Source organism: Hibiscus syriacus, unplaced genomic scaffold, assembly GCF_006381635.1.
Source record: "Hibiscus syriacus cultivar Baekdansim isolate YM2019G1 unplaced genomic scaffold, ASM638163v2 tig00001120_pilon, whole genome shotgun sequence".
NCBI classification, from domain to species: Eukaryota; Viridiplantae; Streptophyta; class Magnoliopsida; order Malvales; family Malvaceae; genus Hibiscus; species Hibiscus syriacus.
In genome coordinates, this window is record NW_024061845.1 from 240,633 (window position 1) to 264,948 (window position 24,316).

Sequence of the window (24,316 nt, forward strand, 5' to 3'; positions counted from 1 at the left end):
TAATATCAAATAATAACTATAAATTTTCAATGCAATAAAAGAATGGGTAAAGTACATAAATTATCTCTTGTTATATGATACTACTTTGTTGAGTCCATTGACTATTTAAAAGTTACAAAATCACCTAACTATTCATTATGTTCCAAACTCATCCTTTTCATTAGAAAATTAACGATCATCGAGTTAGACGTTAACATGCTGATTGAGATACGATAGTCGTTTGAGATTATGAGTGCAAATCTTATCACAGCTCAATCAATAAGTTAACGTTCATTTCAGACTGACATTAATTTTTTTAACAAAAAACGACGAGTTTGGAACATATGAATAGTTGAGTGACCATTTTGTAACTTTTAATAGTAGGAGACTCAACAAAACAACACTTTACAGCCGGGGTCATTTTGTAACTTTCAATAGTCGGAGACTCGGAAAAATAATATCCTATAGTTGAGGGATAATTTGTGTGATTTACCCTAAAAGAATTAAGTCTGCGAATTCTTTGACCAGTCGGATAATGATTACTTGTGGTATTTAAAAAGCTGCAGATGGTTTTGGTCCCAATTTTACGCCTTTGATTAGGCTCACCTACCTATTCTATAATTTCCAGAAAATAATCTAATTGGACCTTCCCTTGGTTTTTAATTAACAGAGGCATGTACTTTTTAATTACTTATGGCATTTAAAAATCTACGCACGTAAATACCTTTAGAAAAGTAATATAAAAATTAATTTGTTGTTTTTGTTGTAAACTGTGATAAAGAAAGTAGCTGATGACGGGACAAGCAGATCTGGTTTGCTAAATGAAAATATATGTAAGAATGGATCCATGGATTGATAGGAACCATTGTTTCTCTTAAATTTTTTAAAGTCTTATATATTTTAATTTTTTACATTTTTATTAATAATTTATTTTCATTCCTCCTAAAATTTTATTTTTTTAATATAAAATTTTATAATGAGATCGATATGAACTGAAACGAGAAGGTAGGTAGAAATACTTTAAAGGCGATGAAGCAAAATTAAATTCTCATTTATTACGTGTTAGGTATATTAATGAATTGGTGTAGTAAATGGAATCTAATTACGCTCATGCAGCAACCCTAATAAAGCTCCTCATTTGAGTGTAGTTGAATGCAGTTTTCAACCATTTATATGACCACAACCATATTTTTTTCCAACATTTACCATATAACCGAAACCAAAGGGTAAGTTGAATAATGTTGAAATGTGCAGCAAACAAATCAAAATTAATTTTATGATGCAGAAATGATAAATGCCTTGAATTCATCGGGAAATGAAGCTGCATTGTTCAACACTCAAACTCGGGGATTTAAAGATTAATCAATTCATTGGTTTTAGACTTTATAGCGTTTCTGTTGAGTTTCTTTCGCTTTCAGCTGGATCAGAGTCCTTAAAGGCTGATAATTAAGTGGAACAAACTTGTCAATGGTGCTGCCTTTGTTGCCAAGTATCATGTTGCAAATATAATTAACTTACTGAATTAAATTTTAATTCGATTGATATAATTAAAATTGTAACATATAAAAAGATACGAGTTTAAACTTATTTAAAACATCGTTTAAAGGTTGTATTATATTAATGCATCAATATAACAAATAATCGAAATTCTGGATTTTCAATTCTAAAAATCTATATAGATGCATTCTTTAAGCAAAGTATTGGAACCGCCTACTTAATTATGTCTTTAAATGAAGAAAGCTTATTTGAAGAGTGTGGTGGTGCAACTTCCTTCAAGTGTAGGGTTCGTAAAGTTTATTTAGGCTGTCTTGGTATTGAAACTTATTTACAATTAATTGATATAATATATGGTGACAAAATAAGTATACCTAACATGGAGCATTTATAATTAAGTTGTTCCTTATTATTTTTTTCAATTCAATAAAACAATGCAATAGAAGTTAGTCAGAAACATAATTCAATAATACAATAAGATGGAAATTAAGAATCGAAGGGTAAATTAAGTTTTAAGCTAACTTGCATTAATTAATTTGATAAAAAAAACATGGGATAGAAATGAAATGTGTTAAACTTAGAGGAGGTTATAAACTTATAATTGATCGTTTTTAATAGTTCAACCCGATTTTCTCTAGAGAAAACAACGTTTACTTTTATCACTGATATAACTCAATGAGTTCATGATTTTTTAAATTTTAATTCATTTGATAGTTTATATTTATATAAAAATGATAATTTCATATAATGGATGATCAAAATAATCAATTACTATAATAACTCTATACCAATAATGATAATAAAAAATTGCACCCCTCTATCTATTTAAAGTGGATTGTTTCCAAATTCATTGTATGATCCAAATTTTGCCATTTAAGAGTGAATACTAATACTATAGTTTAAATTCTGAATCTTGTTATTTAAGTATATAAATTCAATTTGTGAATATTTACATAGTATAATATTTAAAATTAAAAATAAATAAACCCAATAAAAACCAACAATCCATTTTTTTTTCTTTTATGGTCTTCTCCATCCAATATACACATACCCGATTTTTGCTAAGACATCTAATTCATCTATCATTTACAAAATTATAATTAAGCATTATTGAATATTCAAGTCCTTCACATTGATATATTGAGATCAATGGAGCCTTCTTAGCAGAAGGCATAATAGGAACAAGGGTATTGCATCTAGGACATTTAGGGTTATGTTTCATTATTAACACATAGGATAAGCAACCGGGGCAGCCAGCCGCGACCGGCGATGCGAGTTTCTCTTCACCTAAGTCAACCTCTCGTGAATCTTTGATCGAAGACGATGATGAAGAACACGAAGGAGATAAGGGTAATTTCCACAACGATGACATTGATGTTCGCTTCTTCACCGGCTCTTTCTCAAACCTTTCGAGCGCGAATTTTACTTTGTCGAGGGTGCACACGCTCTGGTAATTGCTTGATGATGGTGAAGAGACTAATTTCAATTCCAAGCTGTTCTCATCAAATAGGTTTAGCAAAGGTTTAGAAGAAGGCAACGGCGATGCCGGGAAATTCAAATCTTGAAGCTTTGCCATTGTTTGATTAGTTTGGTGTTTAGTCCCATCGGATGATGATGAAGAGTTTGTAGAATTGCATCTTTGCAAGTACACTTTACCAGACTGCAACCAATTTACAAAATAATCAATGACACATTAATTACAACATTAATCTAATAAATTGCTATTAATGCGATGATTCAAAGAGAAGTTATAATAATTAATAAAATTAAACTATAGCAGGCGGCATTTGAAGTTGCAGATCATTAAAGAGTAGATTAATTTTAAGGTAAATAAATGCAAATTTTAATGCTACTGATTGGTCATTAACATCAATTTCTACAAGGAAATAAAATGTTAAGAAATGTGAATGGGTTATATACTTCGAATCTAATATTTATTTAGAATCTCATTATAAATAAATGGCTTCTTTCAGTTGAATAAACTAATTAATTAGGCAACCCAATTGTGTTGATTTCTTTGAAGAGTGAAAGCTGATTTAATCTCTCAATTGCTTCATCATTTTCTCAAGATCCAAACAGAAGAATTTAACAATAACAAATATATATTTGATTCCCAAAAGGCATGACAGTAAAAAAAAAACTCCAAACAAATAAACAAAAATGATTAAAAAATATTGTAAAATAAATAAACCTTCATAACTAAAATCAAACGAATAAAAAAATCATTTAACAAAGATAATTAAAATTAAGCTTCCATCGATGAAATCGAAACCATGAGTGAAGAAATCAAATCATATAAAAGAACGGCACGTACCTTCAAGTCAAGGTGCTTCTCCCAACCGTGAGGGACATGAAGGTCGAGGTCAAGTTCTTGGGATTGATCATTTTTGGTATCGATCAAGGCGGAGCCACCGCCTCCGGCGCCAAGCAAGTCTCTAGTAATCAAAGCCGTTGATTTTGCTCCAACGGATTCATTCCCCAGCGTTAGGTCATCCTTGAACCCACTTAAAACTCTGTGCGAAGAGCTAACGTCGGCAACCATGGCCAAAGAGCTTTTTCCTATTCTTCTCTCTTAAGACAGAGAAAACAGAGTTTTTCTTTTTGGCTTTCTCTTGGAGTAATGTGACAATAAATATATAGAGATATGTGAGCCATTTATAGGTGTTATAGCGAGTATCATAGTTACGTTATTTAATATAAATAAATAAATGAAGGGTCATAATTGGTGTATTTAACCACTATTAAATTAAATTAAATTTTGATTTAAGAAAATATATCAATTGATTAAATTATTTGTTCTAATTTATTTGTTTCATTTATTGATTTCATATCTATTTAGGTGTTATTAATAGGTATTTATAGATACAATTATTTAATTAAGAATTTCTTTGAAGAATGAGAAGGTTACCATATATGTTATTATATAGATGGTAATACATTTAAATTATTAATATTTCGGGTGCATTGATTTCATTGAATAAGATTTTTAGAAAATGTTTTTCATAAATAATTTTCAGTGTTTGATTCCTGAATACATAATTTTTTTTATCTTTTATGTAGATTATTTTCTTCTTTTTAAAGGGTAAATATTCATAATTATTTTAGATATTTAGTAATAGGGTAAGGATTCATTTATTCTTATGAAACTTTTATTTTTACATTTTTTTATGATTTAAATGGTGAAAATAGAAGAGTGTGTCAATCTCAATTTTCTTACGGTGAATATCTTCTCATTTCATATTTTTAATATTATCAGTATATTTCCACTCATCAAATAGTCTTAAAAATGTTTAAAAATAAAAAAGTTTTACACAATGTTAACAATTTTGCTTTTCAATGGTTAAAGATCCACTTACACCGAGTGTAAAACTCTTAGTACACTTTCTAAGATTGTTAGATGAGTATAAATATATGGATGAAATTATATTCTTATCTTTTTTCAATGAATATATTTTGTTATTTCTTACTGTTAATGTCAGTTGTATATTTTCACTCATTAAACAACCTTCATTAACTGTTACATTATTGATGAAGCGTTTAATATGTTGACGTGACGGTCCATGATGATAACATGAAAATTCACATAATACAAAATTAATTATTATTTTTAACTAAATACAGATTTAATAAGTTTTGCATATATTACAATAATTAATAATAAAATTGAATCAGACGTGCTCGTTGAATCAAATAGCATGGAAGCTGTGAAGAGTTTTAAATAAAAGGTCAACGCTCGTCAAAAGTTTTTGCTCGTAAAATTATTGAACGAAAGATCTTCGATACTCTCCCTCAGTTGATTATGATGCTACAGAAAGAAACTGTACTAGTTTCATCAAATTAAGTGTCCTCGATAGATTAAAATAAAATTATTAATAAAATTTTATTTATATAGAATTAACATTTCCGTATTAATTTTAACAAAGACCCACACCGATCAACTAATAACATTTCAATGTATTTATTAAGGTAGGAATTTCGATGGAGGGTCCGAAATGAGAAGAGAAAGCATGCAAATAAATAAATATCCGCATTAATCATTTGGAAATACAAGTGGACAACTTTTAGGAAACTCTGTTTAGAACACATGTTTATAATTCCAGCACCCCTTTTCTTATTATGTTTCTTTGACCCTCATTTGGTTTTATTTGTTTTTGGATAAATTACACAAATGGTCTTCCGAATATAGAGTGTCAACTATTATAATATATAAAATGATCTTCCGATTATGGGGTGTTATTTTGTTGAGTCACCCGACTATTCATATGTTCCAAACTCTCCATTTTCCGTTAAAAAATTGATGACAACCTGAGCTGATCGTTAGCATGTTGATTGAGATATGTTAAAATATGATCTTAGAATTCCAAACGACTATTATATCTTAGTCAGCATGTTAATGTTCACCTCAGACAACCATTAATTTTTTTACTAAAAATTACGAGTTTGAAACATATGAATAGTTAGGTGATCATTTGTAATTTTTAATAGTTAGAGGACTCAACAAAATAACATCCCATAGTAAGAGGACCATTTATGTACTTTACCCTTTGTTTTCAATTTAATTTTGTAAAGTTATCTAATACATAAATAATCATGCCTTTAAATTCTGCCAACCATTTCTTATACCACTTGTTAGCAAAACTCATATAAAAATTTAAAACAATAACATTTTAGTCAACGTAAGTAATTTAAAATCTATCAATATTATATAAAATAATAATCCATTTAATTCCTGATTATCCTTTTATTATTGTTTTTATGTTTAACAATCAGATCCGCTAAAATCTCAAAACAAAAAATCAAAAATATTTTTAGTCAACTGATACAAATTAAAAATATTATCAATTTTGCATAAAATAATAATCTATTTACTTTATCATCTTCTCTATTGAGTAAACAATACATTTTTAATAGTACTATATATATGCATTCAATACTTCAAAAAATCTTAATTAAAATTACTCATGTTGCATTTAATATTATAATTAATTTAAAAAACGTAATAAAACATCTAAATAATACAAAATATGTATTAAATGGATTAGGTTTTGATATGACTACGTGTATTGAAGTTGTGCAAATCATTTTTGACTTTATTTAAAAATATTTGAGGCGTTAGTTGAAGGGAGATGAACGACCAGTGATTTGTCAATTAAAATTCTAGTTTAATATCGTTGCTTCGTTCATCTACTTAGGATCATTTTCAAAGTAGTTAACCCTTCCATCTCCTTCATTTAATATTTAGTTTTGAGGCACGAACGAATTGAATTCAATGGTCGAGGGACTTTATTTTTCTTAAAGGTCACAGATCCGAGTATCGACAAGGGTACGAATGTTTATAGTCAATTGGTTGAGAGTTTTTGAACACATATTGTATTGTATTTACTCCAAATGTATAAAAATATAGTTTTGAGCACAAACCAAACAACCTCGTCGGTAAAAGAGTTGTTGTTATTCCTTAAGGTATTGAGTTCATATGCCATAAATTCACGGGTGTGAGCGTAAAAGAAATTAGTGTTAAGTTGTCGCCAACATATCTAAGAGACAATGATTATAAGATAATATATGTTTAGAGTATTTTTAATCATTGATAACGCAAACACAATCACATACCATACATACTCAATTTCATATTAGCATACATTATTTTTTAAGTTTATCATGCAAGAATCATTAACATAATTGTTCAATATTATTTTATTATTAATTTACTATTAGCATTTAGCCACAAGAAACCCAACATATACACACAAGTCAAACAATTCTTCTTATTAAACAACAATGGAAAAATAAAAATGATTACAATCAGTGATGGATGACGCAACACTTAAAAGCAAACATAATCAACCGAAGACGAAACTAATCAAAGCATAGATCAACATAAGGAAACCAAAATGCAATGTCCAATTTCCTTGAACTTCGCAAAGTAAGTTTCGGGTTGTTCCTGGTAATGAACCTCGAACTCATCTTCTTCCCCAAATCCATCGGTGAACTCCCCATTGTTGATCCTCATCTTCATTTCCCCAATCCAAGTGTCAGCTTGTGGTACTGTTGGCGGTGATGGACCAAGAGAAAGCGGTCGGGAATAATTGTTCCCGGAAAATTTCAAAATTTATATTTTAAATATTTTCTTTGTATTTTATATCAACAATTCATTTTAATCTCTAAAATTTTATAAATTTATTCATTAATATAAAATCGTGCATTAGGGAAGGTTTGAGCCACCAAAACATAGAAGATAAGATGCGAAAGCAAAAACAAAGTAATGGGAGCCCAACAATGGCGACGTTAGAGACAAGTTGACTCAGCTTGAGCCATGAAGACAAGTGATGAGAATATGAAAATGAATAGGAAAAGTTCGTGGAGCTCGTTCCTCTTGGACACAAATCCGTTAATATTTTTTATTAATTTGATATGAGTACAAGATGATATGTATATAGAGATTTAACTATTTAAGATTAAACACAATACCCTTAACATATTTTATACTCAAATCCTAGACTTCAAGGAATTTTAACCAAATTACTTTTCTTAATTAGTTTAAGTTATGAGTATATTGAAAATATACAATTTTCATTTCTGTTTTGTTTCTTAATATACGTTTTTAACATTTTTAGTAAAATATAATTTTAAATAAGTATTTTAACGTTAAAAATACATATTAGGAAACAAATTTAAACTGAATGATTTAGATAGATAATTTACATACTACCATCAACAATTTTATCATACTATTAATAACATATTCGATTTTAATTAGTATTTACATTTTTTTATATAACCTGTTAAAGTTTTTATTAAAAATAAAAAAATATTTAAAACTATAATGAAAGTTTACAATCATAAAAGTAAACTAAAATATAATCAGAACATTGTTCTACAACCATTAACATAAAACTAGTCACTTAAGATCACATAAATACCATACAAAGAAAAAGTTAAAAAAACTAACAAAAAATTCGAATAAAACATAGATACGAACAGATCGGATATCATCGGCAAACAAACAACAAAAGAGAATAAAGTTAATGTCAAAATCACCGAAAAGTCGCATATTAGAGTCAAGCGACGTGAAAAAACTATCCATGAACGCAAATCACATATCTAAATCCAATCCGATGATAAACATGCCATACAGACAAAATTATTCAAAACTAAAAAAAAGAAGAAAAAAACATAGATGTGATATAAAAATTAAAGAAAAACCAAGAAATATCGATAACGACAACTAATACAAAGATTGACGTCGTTGTCTACCAACTAATAATGAAAAAGAAAGAGATAAAATATTTAAAGTTTTTTAAAGAGATAAAACGGCCAGAGTTATTAAAATTTACATATTACTACTCCAAATGTTTATTCATTACATTTATATACTTTTAAATTTGAACTTAAATATGTTTTAAAATCTTAATACATATTTTAACCATACGTGTAATTAATCTGTACATTGCGTCATATATAAATTAGTATACATATTACTAAATGTATTGTTTTCTTTAAATACTTAGTAGAAATAATATTCTTTTTTATTAATTTAAGGTAAGTACAAGATAATATCTGTTAAGCGACAATTCTTGTCCTTTTCACATTAAATACCCGTACTCTCGATATTCCTGGTGCTCGAACCCTGGAGATCAAGGGATAAAAAAAATTGCTATGACACTAATGATTAAATATATAAATAATTAGTGTATATAAGAAGAAATCTATTTTCCTTGAAATGGATTTTAAGGATGGTTAATTGTAATTTGAATAGATATTCTAAAAATACATTTAATTATATTTATCTTCGTATCATTGCAGTTTTAGGCAAAGGAAGGTGTAAACATTAAAGATCCACCATAAAGTTTTAAATAAGAGTATACCACATTTAATACCGTGAAAATATTTTATGATGGCGAAAATTTATGTTCTACCCAACTTTATAAAATAATTGATAAAATTAATAATTCCAAAACATGTCTTCTCATTATACTTCGTAAATTCATATTAAATTTTTATACATGGTATATATAATGATTTAATTTCTAAATACATAAATTTAAGATTTAAATATCGAATTTCGTGAAAAAGTTGTGCAAAGAAAAACAAAATATTAAAAACAAAAATAAAAAATGATTTCATGAAAATTGTAAATATATAAAAATTTAAGTAAAACATGCTATTAAGGTATAGAAAATTATACAAGTCTATACTAATTTACACTCTTTAGGCTTTATTGGGGCTGAGTTGTTTTCTCTACTGGTTGAAAGCGTTGTCATGCATTTATTCCTTTCTAATTAAAAGAACATTTAAATTATCTTCCTAATACCAGCCGAAAGAGTATAGATTCATTTGTTCAGTCAACAAGAGTCTTTCCATTGTCACTCATAGAACATAGTGATGCCTCAAACCCGTAATGGTTGAGATGCCTTCACATATTTCTGGTTGAAAGGCACGAAGATACATCAGTTTCACCTTAACTAGAGAGATTATATCGCGATATCTCCACCGAACCAAGAGAATTGAGATGCCTCAACTCCAATAATAGGAATCCCTCTATTGCTATTATAAGTTTCGAGATTCCTTTGTCCTAGCAAGAGGAAATCAAAATACCCCTCATTGCTTTTACTAAAGCAACGATGCCTTCGCCTGTCAATCATACTCCTCTAAGAATGTCGAGTTATCTCTTCTATATCTGTAGGAATGAGGATGCCTCCGTCCCATCCTAGTCACAAAGATTATATCACAATCTTCATCGACTAAAAAGAGTCAAGATACCTCCGCTAAGGTTATATGGATCTGTTATTGACATTTACAAAGTGTTGAGATGTTGACGTTGCCCAGACATCCCACTAAAGCATTGAGAATACTTTATAGAATATATATACATAGAAATAACTTCACCTAATCTAAAAATTACCCACTTAATTAAGATAACAATACGTTTGAATTGTGAACCTAAGCAAGATTCATAAAAAAAACGTCAAGGTCATTCGCAAAATGTTTAGAGTGGAGATATATTCGCCCGTTCACTAGCTTAAACGCTTTAATAATAGGAACAAAAATCTAAAACTCATTCAACTAACAGGGCCCATGAACCATCAAATTCAAAATAATTTAAAAGGTAAATTAGGGTAAAATAAAAAAAAAGTCATAACACATATTACAAAACAAGGCTAAGCCATATGAGTACCAATAAATGTAAATTATAATCGACAGAAATTTTCCTCCGATGCCCTTCCCCCACCTTTTATGATCAATGAGTTGGGTTCCGTGCTTGTTCCATTTGGATTACCGGATGAACTTTATTTTGTCTTGTCTATAGATTTGATTAAGGTGAAACATTGCTTGCCTCCTTCAAACCTTTTATGATCAATGAGTTGGGTTCAGTGCTAGTTCCATTTGGATTACCGGATGGCACTTTTGGCTTTCGTCCTCTCTTCTTCGTCTAGATTTATATAGTTTAGGGTACTTTCTAATCAAACAAATATCAAATTTACATTTAAAATGGTGAGATGCGTTTGAAGATACTTTCGACGATGGTGGTCAGAACGGTACTCAATATGATTATCAGAATATGGGTTTGTTTAAGTTGATGAGAGAAATAGAAAGAAAATGGGAGGAAGAAAAAAATGGAAATGAAATTTTTTTTACCCGCCTTTTAGTAATTAAAAAAATATTTGTTTAATTCATGTCATAACAACATTAGAAACTTGACGGTGAAGTAACTAACAAAAAAATGTATAAAGCTAAGAGAATTAATTGAAAAAAATTAAAAATGTAGTGAATAAAATGGGAGATAAAATAAACTTTAAGTTACTAAATTTTTAATTTACCTGATATAACTTTTCATCTAAATGAAAAGTTGAATATTCGAGTTATTACCATCCACACAAACTAAAGTCAGAGATATTGCCTGAAGCTCTCCAAATCCGAAATTCCAAATATAGCGTGAAGGTCCCCACCAGCCACCACTAAGCAAATTCCGACTTTAATAGAACACAGATTTTGGAGATTCCCATTCGCCGCTCGTTTTCTCATTACCACAAAACTAATATATTTAATTTATACACTTAAATATTCCTTTCCCTTCCAAAATTGCTTCTCAGCTTGTTTGCCAAACATTTTATTTGAAGAAAAAAGATTTTTGCATAGGAAAGACATGCAGATCTTTGTGAAAACACTTACAGGGAAGACTATTACTCTCGAGGTTGAGAGCTCCGACACCATTGATAATGTGAAGGCTAAGATTCAGGTCTTTCTTCTTTTGTTTTTCGTCTTCTATGCTTTTGATCCGGGTTTATCTTTTTTTGAAGGAATTAGTATTGTTACTGTTGTCGTAGTTGATATCGTGTTTGGTTGATGACAAAAATAACTAACCGATAATGGAAAACAATTCTAATTTTTTGAAGGGGAACTGTAGCTAGACCTTTTCTGTTTGGTTGAGGAGAAAAGTACACAAAACGAAAAGAAAAGCTAAAAGGCAAAAGGCAAAAGAAAATCGAATGGGTTATCACAAATTATGTTTTTCTTTTCTTGGGTGTATTTGTTTGGTTTCAAGTTTGGCTAAATTGATTAGATGCTGGAATGCTGCTAAGTCTGAATTCAAATTTTCTAGGAATGGAAATACTTTGAATTCTGAACTATATTTTGTATATAAAAAAAAAAACATTACTCAAATTTTATTTAGGATGAGAGACAGTTTGATATTCAATGGCGAAAACTTGCCATGATCACCCAACCTAACATCGAAACATCATTGTAATATTTTTGCCTTCTTGATTTTGTTCATAGCTTTTCTGCTATTTAACAGTGCTGGTAAATGATACTGTGTTGTTTTAAGTTTGAAAAGTTATTACCTAATTTACATCTCAAGAAGCTTTGATTTAAAATTTTCAAGAAATACTGGAAATTTATCATTAGTTATAAATAAGGTTATATCAGGCTAAATTATCCCGGGTTTGAGCTGCAGGGTGTGTGTTGTCATTAGGTTAAGAAATATTTTGAATAGATATTCCCTTATAATCGCCCCAAACTAATCACACACATAAAAAAACATAGTAAGGGGTATGATCCTCCAAAAACTTTCGAAAATGTTTATGATACAATCTAATGATAACAAAATTGTCAACAATGTCTCCATCTTGTGTTTTATTTATTTTCTTCTTATGAGTGTTTGTGTTACTCTGCCTTTTTTCCCTTTAGTCGTTTCGTTTTTCTTCCTGTAATGAAATGTCTGTGGATGCACGCACCTATTTCCACTTTACAGGACAAGGAAGGAATACCTCCTGATCAGCAGAGATTGATCTTTGCCGGCAAACAGCTTGAAGATGGTCGAACTATTGCGGATTATAACATCCAGAAGGAATCGACCCTTCACTTGGTTTTGAGGCTTAGGGGAGGAACTATGATCAAGGTCAAGACTCTCACTGGAAAGGAAATCGAGATCGATATCGAACCAACTGATACCATTGATCGGATTAAAGAACGTGTTGAAGAAAAAGAAGGAATTCCACCTGTGCAGCAAAGGTAGCCATCTTGTTCTCTGGGGGTTTCCTTTTTACATTGTTATCTTGGTTTGAATTATGTGCATACACCCTTAAAGATGCTTGTCGAGTATAAAGCACTTGGCTTTTAGTGGTTCACGTTTGCAGTTAGCGACACTTTATGGACTCCTCTTCATAATCATGATGTCTAATTTCAGTTGAACTGTTCCATGGTTGCAGGCTCATTTATGCTGGCAAGCAGCTCGCGGACGACAAAACCGCTCGTGAATACAATATTGAGGGTGGCTCCGTGCTTCACCTCGTGCTTGCACTGAGAGGAGGAAGCCTTATCAGAAACGTCTAATGGCATAAACTCTATGGTTTGCATACTTTGCAATGTGATCTGTGGTGATCGAAAAACATCATCTGATAATTTTCTTGACATGTTATAGACGTGTTCTGTTTCTTCTAGTAATCCATGGCTCACTGAGGAAGTTTACTTATCTACTTCCTGCTTTGAAACTGGGAAACTTTTGAGACAATCAAAAGAAATAAACTTCCTTCTGCATGAATTCCCTGCCAATGGAGCCCACAGTTGCTGCTTCGTGCATCTTATGTTTAGCCTGGATTTTTAAACTTTAGAATCCCTGATTATTTCTGGTAATCCTAGACGTGTTAATGATTATATGACATAAAAATGATAAAAAAAATAACTAAAATTATGTTCACATTTTGATTGTGTATGATCTTGTGTGTATCCATGTACAATTTAGTAAAAATGTTTATAAAATAAAATAAAGAAAATCACACAACACACTATTGGCATACTTAGATGTCCATTTAAATTTGCAAAGTCAAATGGATAATATATCTATCAGTTTCATTTTAAAATTGAGAGAAATGATAAAAAAAAACTCTTATTTTAAAATTGAGAGAAATGATTAAAAGCTTGGAATATTTAGAAGTGCAAGCTTGTTTGTGTGCAATTACTACATAATTTATGCTTGCTAATAACAAAAGCATATGGAAGAAAAATAAAAAAAATAAAAAAAATATTTTTAAAGTAAACTATAAGTTATTTTACAAATAAAGTGAATGTTAAAAATAATAATTTGTAGCTAGAATGAAGCTTGAACCCACTTTTCAATATTTTCGAGGTCTCAATCTAATCACTTGAGCTAAAGTTTCATTAAATTTTAAATGACATATAATAGATTTAAAAAATTATAAAAGTATTTATCTATGATTTTTTTAAAATAAATATATTACAATAATAATTTAATAAATTTATTTTAAAAGAATCTTATATTCTCCTAATTAAATATTATATTTTTTCGTATCTATCAAATAAATCAAATATAATATAATAAATCATAAAAAATACACTGTTATTAAAATTAATATTATCTTCTGAAAAATTTATCCTTATACATTTTGTGGATGAAACTTAACCTTATAAACACTTTAACAAAATACAAGAAAACGCCGTCGTACTGGAGTTGAATTATTAATATCTCATTTTTATTGACACCGTCGTCTGATTCACCTTCAAATCCCACACAAATTAGAAATAAAAAGGAAAAGAAATAAAAGTCCCTCCCGGTCTCGGCATAGGGCATAGGGCATCGGCCATCCTTATTTAAGCCTTTTGAAATCTTTCATAAATCTTCGGCAAAATTATCTTGAAGTGATAGATTTTTCGTTAATTTTCTCCCTACAAGAGTTTCCTTTAATCACTGTAAGTTTTGTTTTTGGCTTTATTTCGTTTCGATCACTAGTAGGTGACTAGGATTTAATTTACCTTAAATTAGTGTAAACCTTGTTCTTTAATTGTATTTTCAGGTTATATTATTGTGGATTTTCGTTTACTTCAGCGATGGAGGTTGTTTAATTATTCATTAATTTTTTTAAGTATTGAATATGGATTTTGTGGTTTGGACTTTGATTTTTTTTTTTATGTTTTAAAAACAGCAATTTGATGTGAATAAAACGATGGAAACATTGGAACCTGAAGTGGGCAATGACGGAAGTGGTGGGGGATTGTTTGTTCCAAAGGATAGACCCAAGTACATAGCTCCTGCTACCAAGAAATCTGTTTTAGGTATATTTTGGCTTTGACATAAAGATGCCGCTATAATACTTTTTTTAGGTTCTGAAATTTAATGGATTGTTTGAAATTGCCTGGAGCTTGATTGTGGGGTAAATTGTGAAGTTTAACTATTAGAATTGTTGAAACTTTTAGTAGTTTGATATATTACTCATTCTTATTGTATCTTCTTTCAGAAGGGTGCTCGTATCGCTTTACAAATAAAGTGTATAGATTAACTGAGTCAGTTTGCTAGCAGTCTTGCCACTTCACTTTCAAAATCTTGTCCATCTACAAGTATTATTTTGTGGTTTGGAGGTTAAATTTATAGATAACCTGATTCTTTTGGTTATCTTCTACTCAACTTTGTTTTCTGTTTCTTTGGACATTAGTTTGTTTTTCCAGTAGGGTTTTTTGTGCCCTTATTCAGCTTTCGTCGTAATAAGTGCTTCCATGGAGTGTATAGTCTGTTCTGATGGTTTTGTTGTTGAGAGTACTTTTACTACTCTTTTTTTCTTTGTTGTCTTATCATGAATCATGATTCTAGTCAATTTTATCTCTCTAGAAAAAAAGGAAGTAATAGCATGTTTGCTTTATTGCATAAATACACATATTATTTTTAAAATTTTGATTATCAATAATGCCTAACTTGTTCTCTTCTTCCTATGTATTCCATTACAGCTTTTAATTGTATTTTCTTTTAGGCATTTCTTCCTCCAACTAGCCTTTTGTTTGTTGATTGAGTGTTTTTATTTTAATTATTAGGTTTGGATGTTCGTGCTAAAGAGAAGCAAGGACATTCTAAGGTTGATGATGGATTCAAGGTTCCTAAAGAAAAAATCACATCCATTGCGGCATCTATTGATGTGGACGAGGGGTTTGAATCTTCAGAAGAAACTAGAAGTACTATTACTCATGGTAGCCGAAGCCACACTAGCAGACACTATCGTGATAAGACAGCTAGTGTAATAACTAATACTGGTAATCTATTTATTTACTTCGTCTTAAATAACTAAGTTGTTTGCACGATGACCAGCTTTGACATTAAGAATTGAGATAGATTTCCAGCACATGCTTTCTTAACCTTGTGGTTTCGAGTTATGAAACAATCTTTGTGCTACATTTGCCTTTTGTGGGAACTTTTTGTGATTATTTGGGGGTGGGTGGTTTTTTTGAATGTGGTGGTTCTGACAGTATACAACTTTTTCCACTAGTATTCCCTTTATTTTAACAAGCTTCAAAGGTTCTTTTCTGTCTGAAATACATTTTTTACATTGTTATGCTCTTCCTGCGTTTATGTTTTTCTTTCTTTCCTTCTATTATTCAATTTTAATTTCTGTTGTTGCTATATTGCAGAAAGTGCAGTTTCTGTAGACAGAGGAGGCAATTATGATACGGTTCTATTATTCAATTTTAATTTCTGTTGTTGCTATATTGCAGAAAGTGCAGTTTCTGTAGACAGAGGAGGCAATTATGATACGGTTTGTACTCCTTGCTCAGAGAACATAGGAGTTCAGATGCATGTGAATAACTTGCTGTCAATATTATTCTTTTTTTCGTTTTGTTGTACTTTTTATTCTGCAAACTTATTAAACCTTATATACATCTGGTTATTCTTTCAATTGAAGGTTCAAGCTTCACGTAGTCGGAGTTCCCGTACTGTCTCTTCTAAGAGTCCAAGGTATGAGAGAGATGAACATGGTACGGAGAGAACATGTTTTGGCGATGATTCTAGAAGTGAGAACAGGAACACAAGAAAGAGACACTATTATGATGATAGAAGAGATACCTATGGTCGATCTGGTGAAGATTATAGAAGAAGCCGAAGTAGATATGAAAGTTGGACACCTGGTATGTGATAATACTAAACAGAAGCTAGTTTGGGTATTTTATCTCTGAAATAACTTTTGCATTTCGGCTGTAATGCAAAAAAATTAACTTGTGCATTTTTCTGGGGTTGGGTGTTATTATGGGATGATGGATTATGCATCCAAACTCTATTACTTGGAACTAAGACATATTTAGGTTTGAGAATATTCTTGGTAACTTGTCATGTCAACATGCTGCTTAGAGTTTGTACTCTAATAGATTCATGCCATCTTTTCGGCATCTTTGCTGATGTGCAAGAAGGTAACTCATATCTTTATCCTTTGTAGGCAGATCTGATTGGGATGATGGAAGATGGGAATGGCAAGATACACCACACCGGGATGGTTACTCTGGTAGTAGCAGGCGCCATCAACCTTCTCCAGCTCCAATGTTTGTTGGAACTTCACCTGATGCTAGATTAGTTTCTCCATGGATGGGAGACCACACTCCTCGTTCAACTGGTATGTTATTCAGAAAGTAAAGCTTTCCTTATTCTTGATGCCATCCACTGTTCATTTCTTCTTTTATTTCAATATTTTGAGTTGAAAGATAAAACAATTTTTATATTTGTGCTGAAATTTGGTACAGTTGGTGCCTCTCCTTGGGACTATGCATCTCCTTCTCCAGTTCCAATACGAGCCTCTGGGGCATCTGCAAAATCTTCAAATTCTAGATATGGTCGGGCATCTCACCAGCGTAGCTTTTCAAGGGAAAATTCTCAGTCATTTGAGGTAGTATAAGGAATTGTCGTATTTTCTTTTCTTTTTCTCTCCATTCCCTCATAGATATTTATTTAAGTAATATTTCTGGAAATGAATGAACAATTATTTGATAGTGGTTAGAGGCTGTAATATTTCTCTCTTTTTTTGCTCTTTTCCCCTCTTTAAAGTAATCTTTTTACATTTTTCAATGGTAATTTTTTTATCATAATTTGTTATCTACTGTTTAGAACGAAGCAGATAAAAAGGGTTTGGAAGAAGAACACAATTACGAGATTACAGAAAGTATGCGCTTGGAGATGGAGTATAATTCAGACCGTGCATGGTAAATTATGTATTTAATTCATCCTAGATTGAGTATCTTATGGCTTCGTGCTTCAGTATTAAATGAAAATGGGAATTTGATTGGTTATTCTGTACAGTGACTTTTGACTGTTCATTTGTGGGCTCTATGAATTCTGCTGAAAAGTTGTCTCAACTTTCCTTGCTGGTATATCCTTATGTAGGTATGATAGAGAAGAAGGAAATACCATGTTCGATGCTGATAGTTCGTCATTTTTTCTTGGGGATGAAGCTTCATTCCAAAAGAAAGAGGCAGAGATGGCCAAAAGACTGGTATTGCTCTAGTGCTGTATTATCAAATAATTTTTTATGTGCAAAGTATTTGTCATTTTTCATGCTGTCATTTATGGTAAAATGTTGGATGCTTGGTTGAAAATCTTAGTAACTTATGTGTACTATCGCTCATTCTTGTGCAAATCTAGATATAAACACGGTTTAGCTGCTTCGTTGAAATAAATAGACCTTAGTAACATGTATTCAAAGATATTGATTAAAAATTGTTATTATCTTAGGGTTCATAATATCTTCTGACATTGAGTTCTGAATAATATCTAAATGATAGCGTGATAAGTGATGACATTGAGTCATGGCTTTAACATAAGTGATGAGATGTAAGAAGTAAATAATCTTCCGAAAATAGTATCCCTTCACACCTTTTGTTTATTAATTTTCAAGCCACTGTAGTTGGGGTTAAATGTTTTGCAGAGATTTAGAACTGGAGGAGCTATTCCTTTGTCATTTTATTGCCCTCCATATTTGGATATTAAAATAAGTAGAATGATAAACTTTTATCTACTTTTTTTTTTTATTTTCCTGGCTTAAGTTGTCTTAGTTTGAACATTTCCCCCTCCTCTCTGTCTCTCTCTCTTAAATCTGTTACCTGTCGTTTGCTGAATAAAATGGTTTCTAAACAATTGTGTCGGCTCCTAAACAGGTTCGAAGAGATGGGACTAAGATGTCCCTTGCTCAGAGCAAAAAGTTGTCTCAGCTTACCGCCGATAATGCTCAATGGGAAGACCGACAGCTTTTAAGATCTGGGGCTGTTAGAGGTACTGAGGTGCAAACTGAGTTTGATGATGAGGACGAACGCAAAGTGATTCTTCTAGTACATGGTAAGTGGATATTATGATCTTTCTGTTGATATATGAAATGCTCATATGTTTGGCTAAAAGTTCTGTATTTTTGTTGTCACAGATACAAAACCTCCATTCTTGGATGGCAGAATTGTTTTCACAAAACAAGCAGAGCCAGTCATGCCCATAAAAGATCCTACATCAGATATGGCCATAATTTCACGCAAAGGATCTAATTTGGTTAGGGAAATTCATGAGAAGCAAAGCATGAATAAATCTCGCCAACGATTTTGGGAGCTTGCAGGCTCTAAGCTTGGTGATATCCTTGGAGTTGAGAAAACAGCAGAACAGGTATTGTTTATAAAATGTATTTTTGACACTTTCTTTTTACTAAAAATGATAATGTATTTCATCAATTAACTGTCTCTTTCATTGGATGCTAGATTGATGCTGACACTGCTGAAGTAGGCGAACATGGTGAAGTTGATTTCAAAGAAGATGCCAAATTTTCACAGCATTTGAAGAAGGGGGAGGCTGTAAGTGAATTTGCAATGTCCAAAAGCTTAGCAGAGCAGCGTCAATACTTGCCCATATATTCAGTTCGAGATGAATTGCTGCAGGTTTGACATTTATCTGTTATTATATGTTGATATAAGTTTGAACCAAATAACAACTTTAGCTTACCACTTGCTCTTGTTGGGGCTGGTGGGTGTTAGCCACCTTGGACATCCAAGAGTTAAAACTGCAGCTGTCTGAAAGGAATGTAAAAGTCCCCCCCCCCCAATAATTTTTTTGGGTTTTTGTCATTTTTTTTAATTTTTAAAGTTGTATTATATCATGTTGACTATTTCTAAAGTACCAAGTTTTTATTGACCTTCTCCTTATTCTATTCTTGTATGTTTGACAGGTGATTAGAGAAAATCAAGTAGTTGTCGTTGTGGGTGAAACTGGCTCTGGGAAAACAACTCAACTTACACAATATCTTCATGAAGATGCGTACACTACAAATGGTGTAGTTGGTTGTACCCAACCTAGACGTGTGGCTGCCATGAGTGTTGCAAAAAGAGTTAGTGAAGAGATGGAAACAGAGCTGGGCGATAAAGTTGGCTATGCTATACGTTTTGAAGATGTGACTGGACAAAACACCATAATTAAGGTGTCATTCAGTTCTTATTTGAAACTCGATGTCAGATCTTTATACACTCAAGTATAATCTACATTTCTTATATTCTTAGCTTTTGGGATGAAGAATGCACAAATCTTTGTCTTTTCAATTCCAGTGGTTTGGCCGTCTTTCCATTGTTTTGGTCTAAAATCAATTTATTAGTTTCCCAAATAATTGTTTGGAGCATTGTCCCTTTTCCTTTGTTGTGTTTGCTTTTGATCTGACATTCTAATTTTTTTTTGTTCTTCAACTTTACAGTATATGACTGATGGAGTCCTCCTTCGTGAAACATTAAAAGATGCTGACCTTGACAAGTATCGGTGAGGAGAAATTTATCTTATTTTTCTTGTCTATTCCAATCGACAAATGAATTAGTGTTGAAACCTATGTTATTTACTTTCAATTTTGCAAATATTGCAGTGTCATTGTAATGGATGAGGCACATGAGAGATCACTAAACACTGATGTGCTTTTTGGAATATTGAAAAAGGTAGTTGCCCAACGCCGTGATTTCAAGCTTATTGTGACATCTGCAACACTAAATGCACAGAAATTTTCAAATTTCTTTGGAAGGTAAAGTGTCTTGTTTTAATATCAACATATGCCGACATCTTCCTCTAATGAATTTAATATAAATAATTATCATTTTAACTTTTGCAGTGTACCAATTTTCCACATTCCTGGTAGAACATTTCCCGTCAATACTCTGTACAGTAAGACTCCTTGTGAAGATTATGTTGAAGCTGCAGTGAAGCAGGCCATGACTATTCATATCACCAGCCCTCCAGGTGACATACTCATCTTCATGACTGGCCAAGATGAGATTGAGGCGGCTTGTCATGCCCTTGCAGAACGAATTGAGCAGCTTACCTCATCCACCAATAAAGCTGTTCCTAAACTACTCATACTACCAATATACTCTCAGTTGCCTGCTGATTTGCAGGCAAAGATATTCCATAAGGCTGAAGACGGAGCTCGCAAATGCATTGTTGCCACTAACATAGCCGAGACATCCTTGACTGTAGATGGAATTTTTTATGTTATTGATACCGGTTATGGTAAAATGAAAGTCTATAACCCCAAGATGGGTATGGATGCCCTTCAAGTTTTTCCTGTTAGTCGAGCTGCTGCTGACCAGCGTGCGGGACGTGCTGGTAGAACGGGGCCAGGCACATGTTATAGGTTGTATACAGAGAGTGCGTACTTAAATGAGATGTTGCCAGCTCCTGTGCCTGAGATACAGAGGACCAACCTTGGCAATGTGGTGTTGCTGCTCAAGTCTCTCAAAATAGAAAACTTGCTAGATTTTGATTTCATGGATCCACCACCACAGGAAAATATCCTTAATTCTATGTACCAGTTATGGGTCCTGGGCGCCCTTAACAATGTGGGGGCATTGACTGACATTGGATGGAAAATGGTGGAGTTCCCATTGGATCCCCCACTTGCGAAGATGCTTCTGATGGGTGAACGGCTAGAATGCCTAGATGAGGTCTTGACCATTGTTTCAATGCTTTCAGTCCCATCAGTGTTTTTTCGACCCAAGGATAGAGCAGAGGAGAGTGATGCTGCCAGGGAAAAGTTTTTTGTACCAGAATCCGATCACTTGACATTGCTCAATGTTTACCAGCAGTGGAAATCTAATCAGTATCGAGGAGACTGGTGTAACGACCACTTTTTGCATGTTAAAGGGTTGAAGAAAGCCCGAGAGGTGAGATCTCAGCTATTAGATATTCTGAAAACACTGAAAATTCCGCTAACATCATGTGGTTATGATTGGGACATTATCCGCAAAGCTATTTGTTCTGCATACTTCCACAATGCTGCAAGATTAAAGGGTGTTGGAGAGTATGTTAATTGCAGGAATGGGATGCCATGCCACTTGCACCCCAGCAGTGCTCTTTATGGTTTGGGTTATACTCCGGAGTATGTTGTTTATCATGAATTGATTTTGACAACAAAGGAGTACATGCAGTGCGTTTCGGCCGTGGAGCCGCAATGGCTGGCCGAACTGGGTCCCATGTTCTTTTCTGTGAAAGAGTCGGATACGACATTGTTAGAGCATAAGAAAAAACAAAAGGAGACTAAGAGTGCCATGGAGGAAGAAATGGAAAATTTGAGGAAGGTGCGAGCGGAGGCAGAGAAAGAAAGCAAGGAGAAGGAGAGACAGGAGAGAACAAAGCAACAGCAACAAGTTTCAATGCCTGGTTTGCGTCAGGGTTCTTCTACTTATCTCAGACCCAAGAAATTCGGTTTGTAATTGCAAATTACATTGCATTTGCTGTAGTTGATAAACTCTGCTTATTTGTTGTTAACCCGTCATCTAGAGATTGTTGTATTACATGCGTAGCAAAAATGAATTTTTTGTATAATTACTATTATCCGACTTGGAGATTATTGTGAGAACTTTTCTAATTCAGTTATTTCATTCACAATATCTTGATTTGAATATTAATATTACTTAAACTTATTAGAGAGTATTTAATCTGTTTGAAAATTTGTTTTGCTTGAAAACCAATGGAATCATGATATTTGATAGGAAATTTACAGAGAAATTTGTAACTCCAAGTGAATTTTGTTATTTACTAAAAATCTATTAAATACGATACACAATTGAGTATTTACTGACCCGTATCGCTCATCTGATTTTGGTGGGTGAGTCTCTTGGCAGAGATTTTTTACATACATAAAGACTCGAACTCAAGACCTTGTTTAAGCGATATCAAACTGTTTATCGCTTGAATCAACCCCTGTTGATAATGGATACTCAAATTTGATAAATCACTGAAAAGAAATGTAAATACCTAGCAAGATTATTAAAATCAAGTTAGTTTTTATTTGGGTATCGAGTATGGTTGATATAGTATGATTTAAAATATGATTAATTTCGATTTAAAAAGAGTATGATTAATCGGAATGTTAAACTTACATAGTTCCAACTTGAATAGATAAGACATGAAATCAACATTTTCTATTTCATCGACATTTATAACCCGACTAATTGAAAACTTGGTAACAATCTTTTCTTCACTTTTTTAATCCATATTAAATTTTATTGAAGTAAAAAATACAATTAATTAAAGAGAGAATTTTAGAGACTTTGTTTACAATAACAAAAAAAAAAACTTAAAACATAAAATAAATAAAAAACCTAAAAATATGTAATAATACTCTAACATTCTTTTGAAGATGATGTCCAATCATCCATAGTAATCTATTTATAGTCAATAGTACTTATTTGTCTTTATCAAATTTGATACACTTAGAAAAATGAAAGAGCGTCGAGTGAAAAGTAATCTTACAAGCTACTTAATAGAATAAATATGAATACATCAACAAATAACTATAAAAAATCTAACAATTAAAAGATCATTGATAATAATAAATCGAACATAAACGACGTGAAAATCTTTATACAGTCATGCATATTTTCTTCACTTTTTTTCTAGCTATAATTTTTTATCAAATCATCTATAAGATTATCCTTACTTTGAATATGATCAATATTAATGAAAACATTAATTATATGAAATCTCACGTAATTTTGTTTTCTTCTTACGAATATGGATTTTCCATTATGATATTTGCTGGTTGTTTCACACACTAAAGTTGGCTAAATCGAGAGCAATTTGCTTGTGGTTGAGTGGACAAAGAACAATCATTTTTTCGTCTTTTATTTCGACAGGAAATGTGGATTGATTACGTGTCAAATTGTGGTAGGTGACAAGTGCATCAAGGCGACTACACACATGCATGCAGGATGGGTAAAAGCTGTAAAACCAAACCCAATTAAAATTCCTTGATTTGGCAAGATTTGAAACTTCATGATATCTCTGAAGATTATGACAGTAAGAAAAAAATATAGTAGCACTTTTTATTGTTAAAAAATCAAAATTATTATTTTTCCTTGAAGGCATATGAAATTTTGAATGCTTGACAATTAAGAGAAGTTAATGGTGATAAAAATAGTTGAACCATGTAGAGATTTCTTTTAGACCGTTATTAGATTTTTTTTACAACAGTGCCCAATTCACTTTTTTCCCTCTAATTTTTATTTTATATTAAAAAAATTATTCTCAAATTCTAAATTATTTTATCGTAACATTCTAAATTTATAATTT

The 24,316-nt window shown here is 31.7% G+C and overlaps 2 protein-coding genes and 1 pseudogene across 3 annotated transcripts; 2 read left to right on the plus strand and 1 right to left on the minus strand.

The window, feature by feature from the left end:
- Positions 1-2,585: 2,585 nt before the first annotated feature.
- LOC120121236 lies at positions 2,586-4,099 on the minus strand (annotated as a pseudogene).
- A 7,397-nt stretch (positions 4,100-11,496) lies between these two features.
- On the plus strand, positions 11,497-13,524 carry LOC120121245 (ubiquitin-NEDD8-like protein RUB2). Of its 2 annotated transcripts, none has more exons than XM_039140657.1 (3): positions 11,497-11,710; positions 12,725-12,984; positions 13,094-13,217. In XM_039140657.1, exons 1-3 carry the CDS (start codon positions 11,618-11,620, stop codon positions 13,161-13,163), a joined length of 423 nt encoding a protein of 140 aa, XP_038996588.1. In that variant the 5' UTR covers positions 11,497-11,617; the 3' UTR covers positions 13,164-13,217. The 2 variants fall into 2 exon arrangements, with proteins under 2 accessions (XP_038996588.1, XP_038996586.1); XM_039140655.1 differs by having other exon boundaries at positions 11,499-11,710; positions 13,182-13,524.
- Positions 13,525-14,525: 1,001 nt separating this feature from the next.
- LOC120121262 (pre-mRNA-splicing factor ATP-dependent RNA helicase DEAH7-like) lies at positions 14,526-22,558 on the plus strand. The gene is given in 19 exon segments (XM_039140667.1): positions 14,526-14,679; positions 14,784-14,823; positions 14,913-15,042; positions 15,793-16,008; positions 16,468-16,524; positions 16,527-16,546; positions 16,656-16,878; positions 17,184-17,357; positions 17,485-17,627; positions 17,846-17,940; positions 18,122-18,230; positions 18,892-19,069; positions 19,152-19,381; positions 19,474-19,650; positions 19,938-20,186; positions 20,454-20,515; positions 20,616-20,768; positions 20,856-22,466; positions 22,538-22,558. Coding segments are annotated over 17 exon segments (3,822 nt in total). The 5' UTR covers positions 14,526-14,679; positions 14,784-14,817; the 3' UTR covers positions 22,456-22,466; positions 22,538-22,558.
- The last annotated feature ends 1,758 nt before the right edge of the window (positions 22,559-24,316 follow it).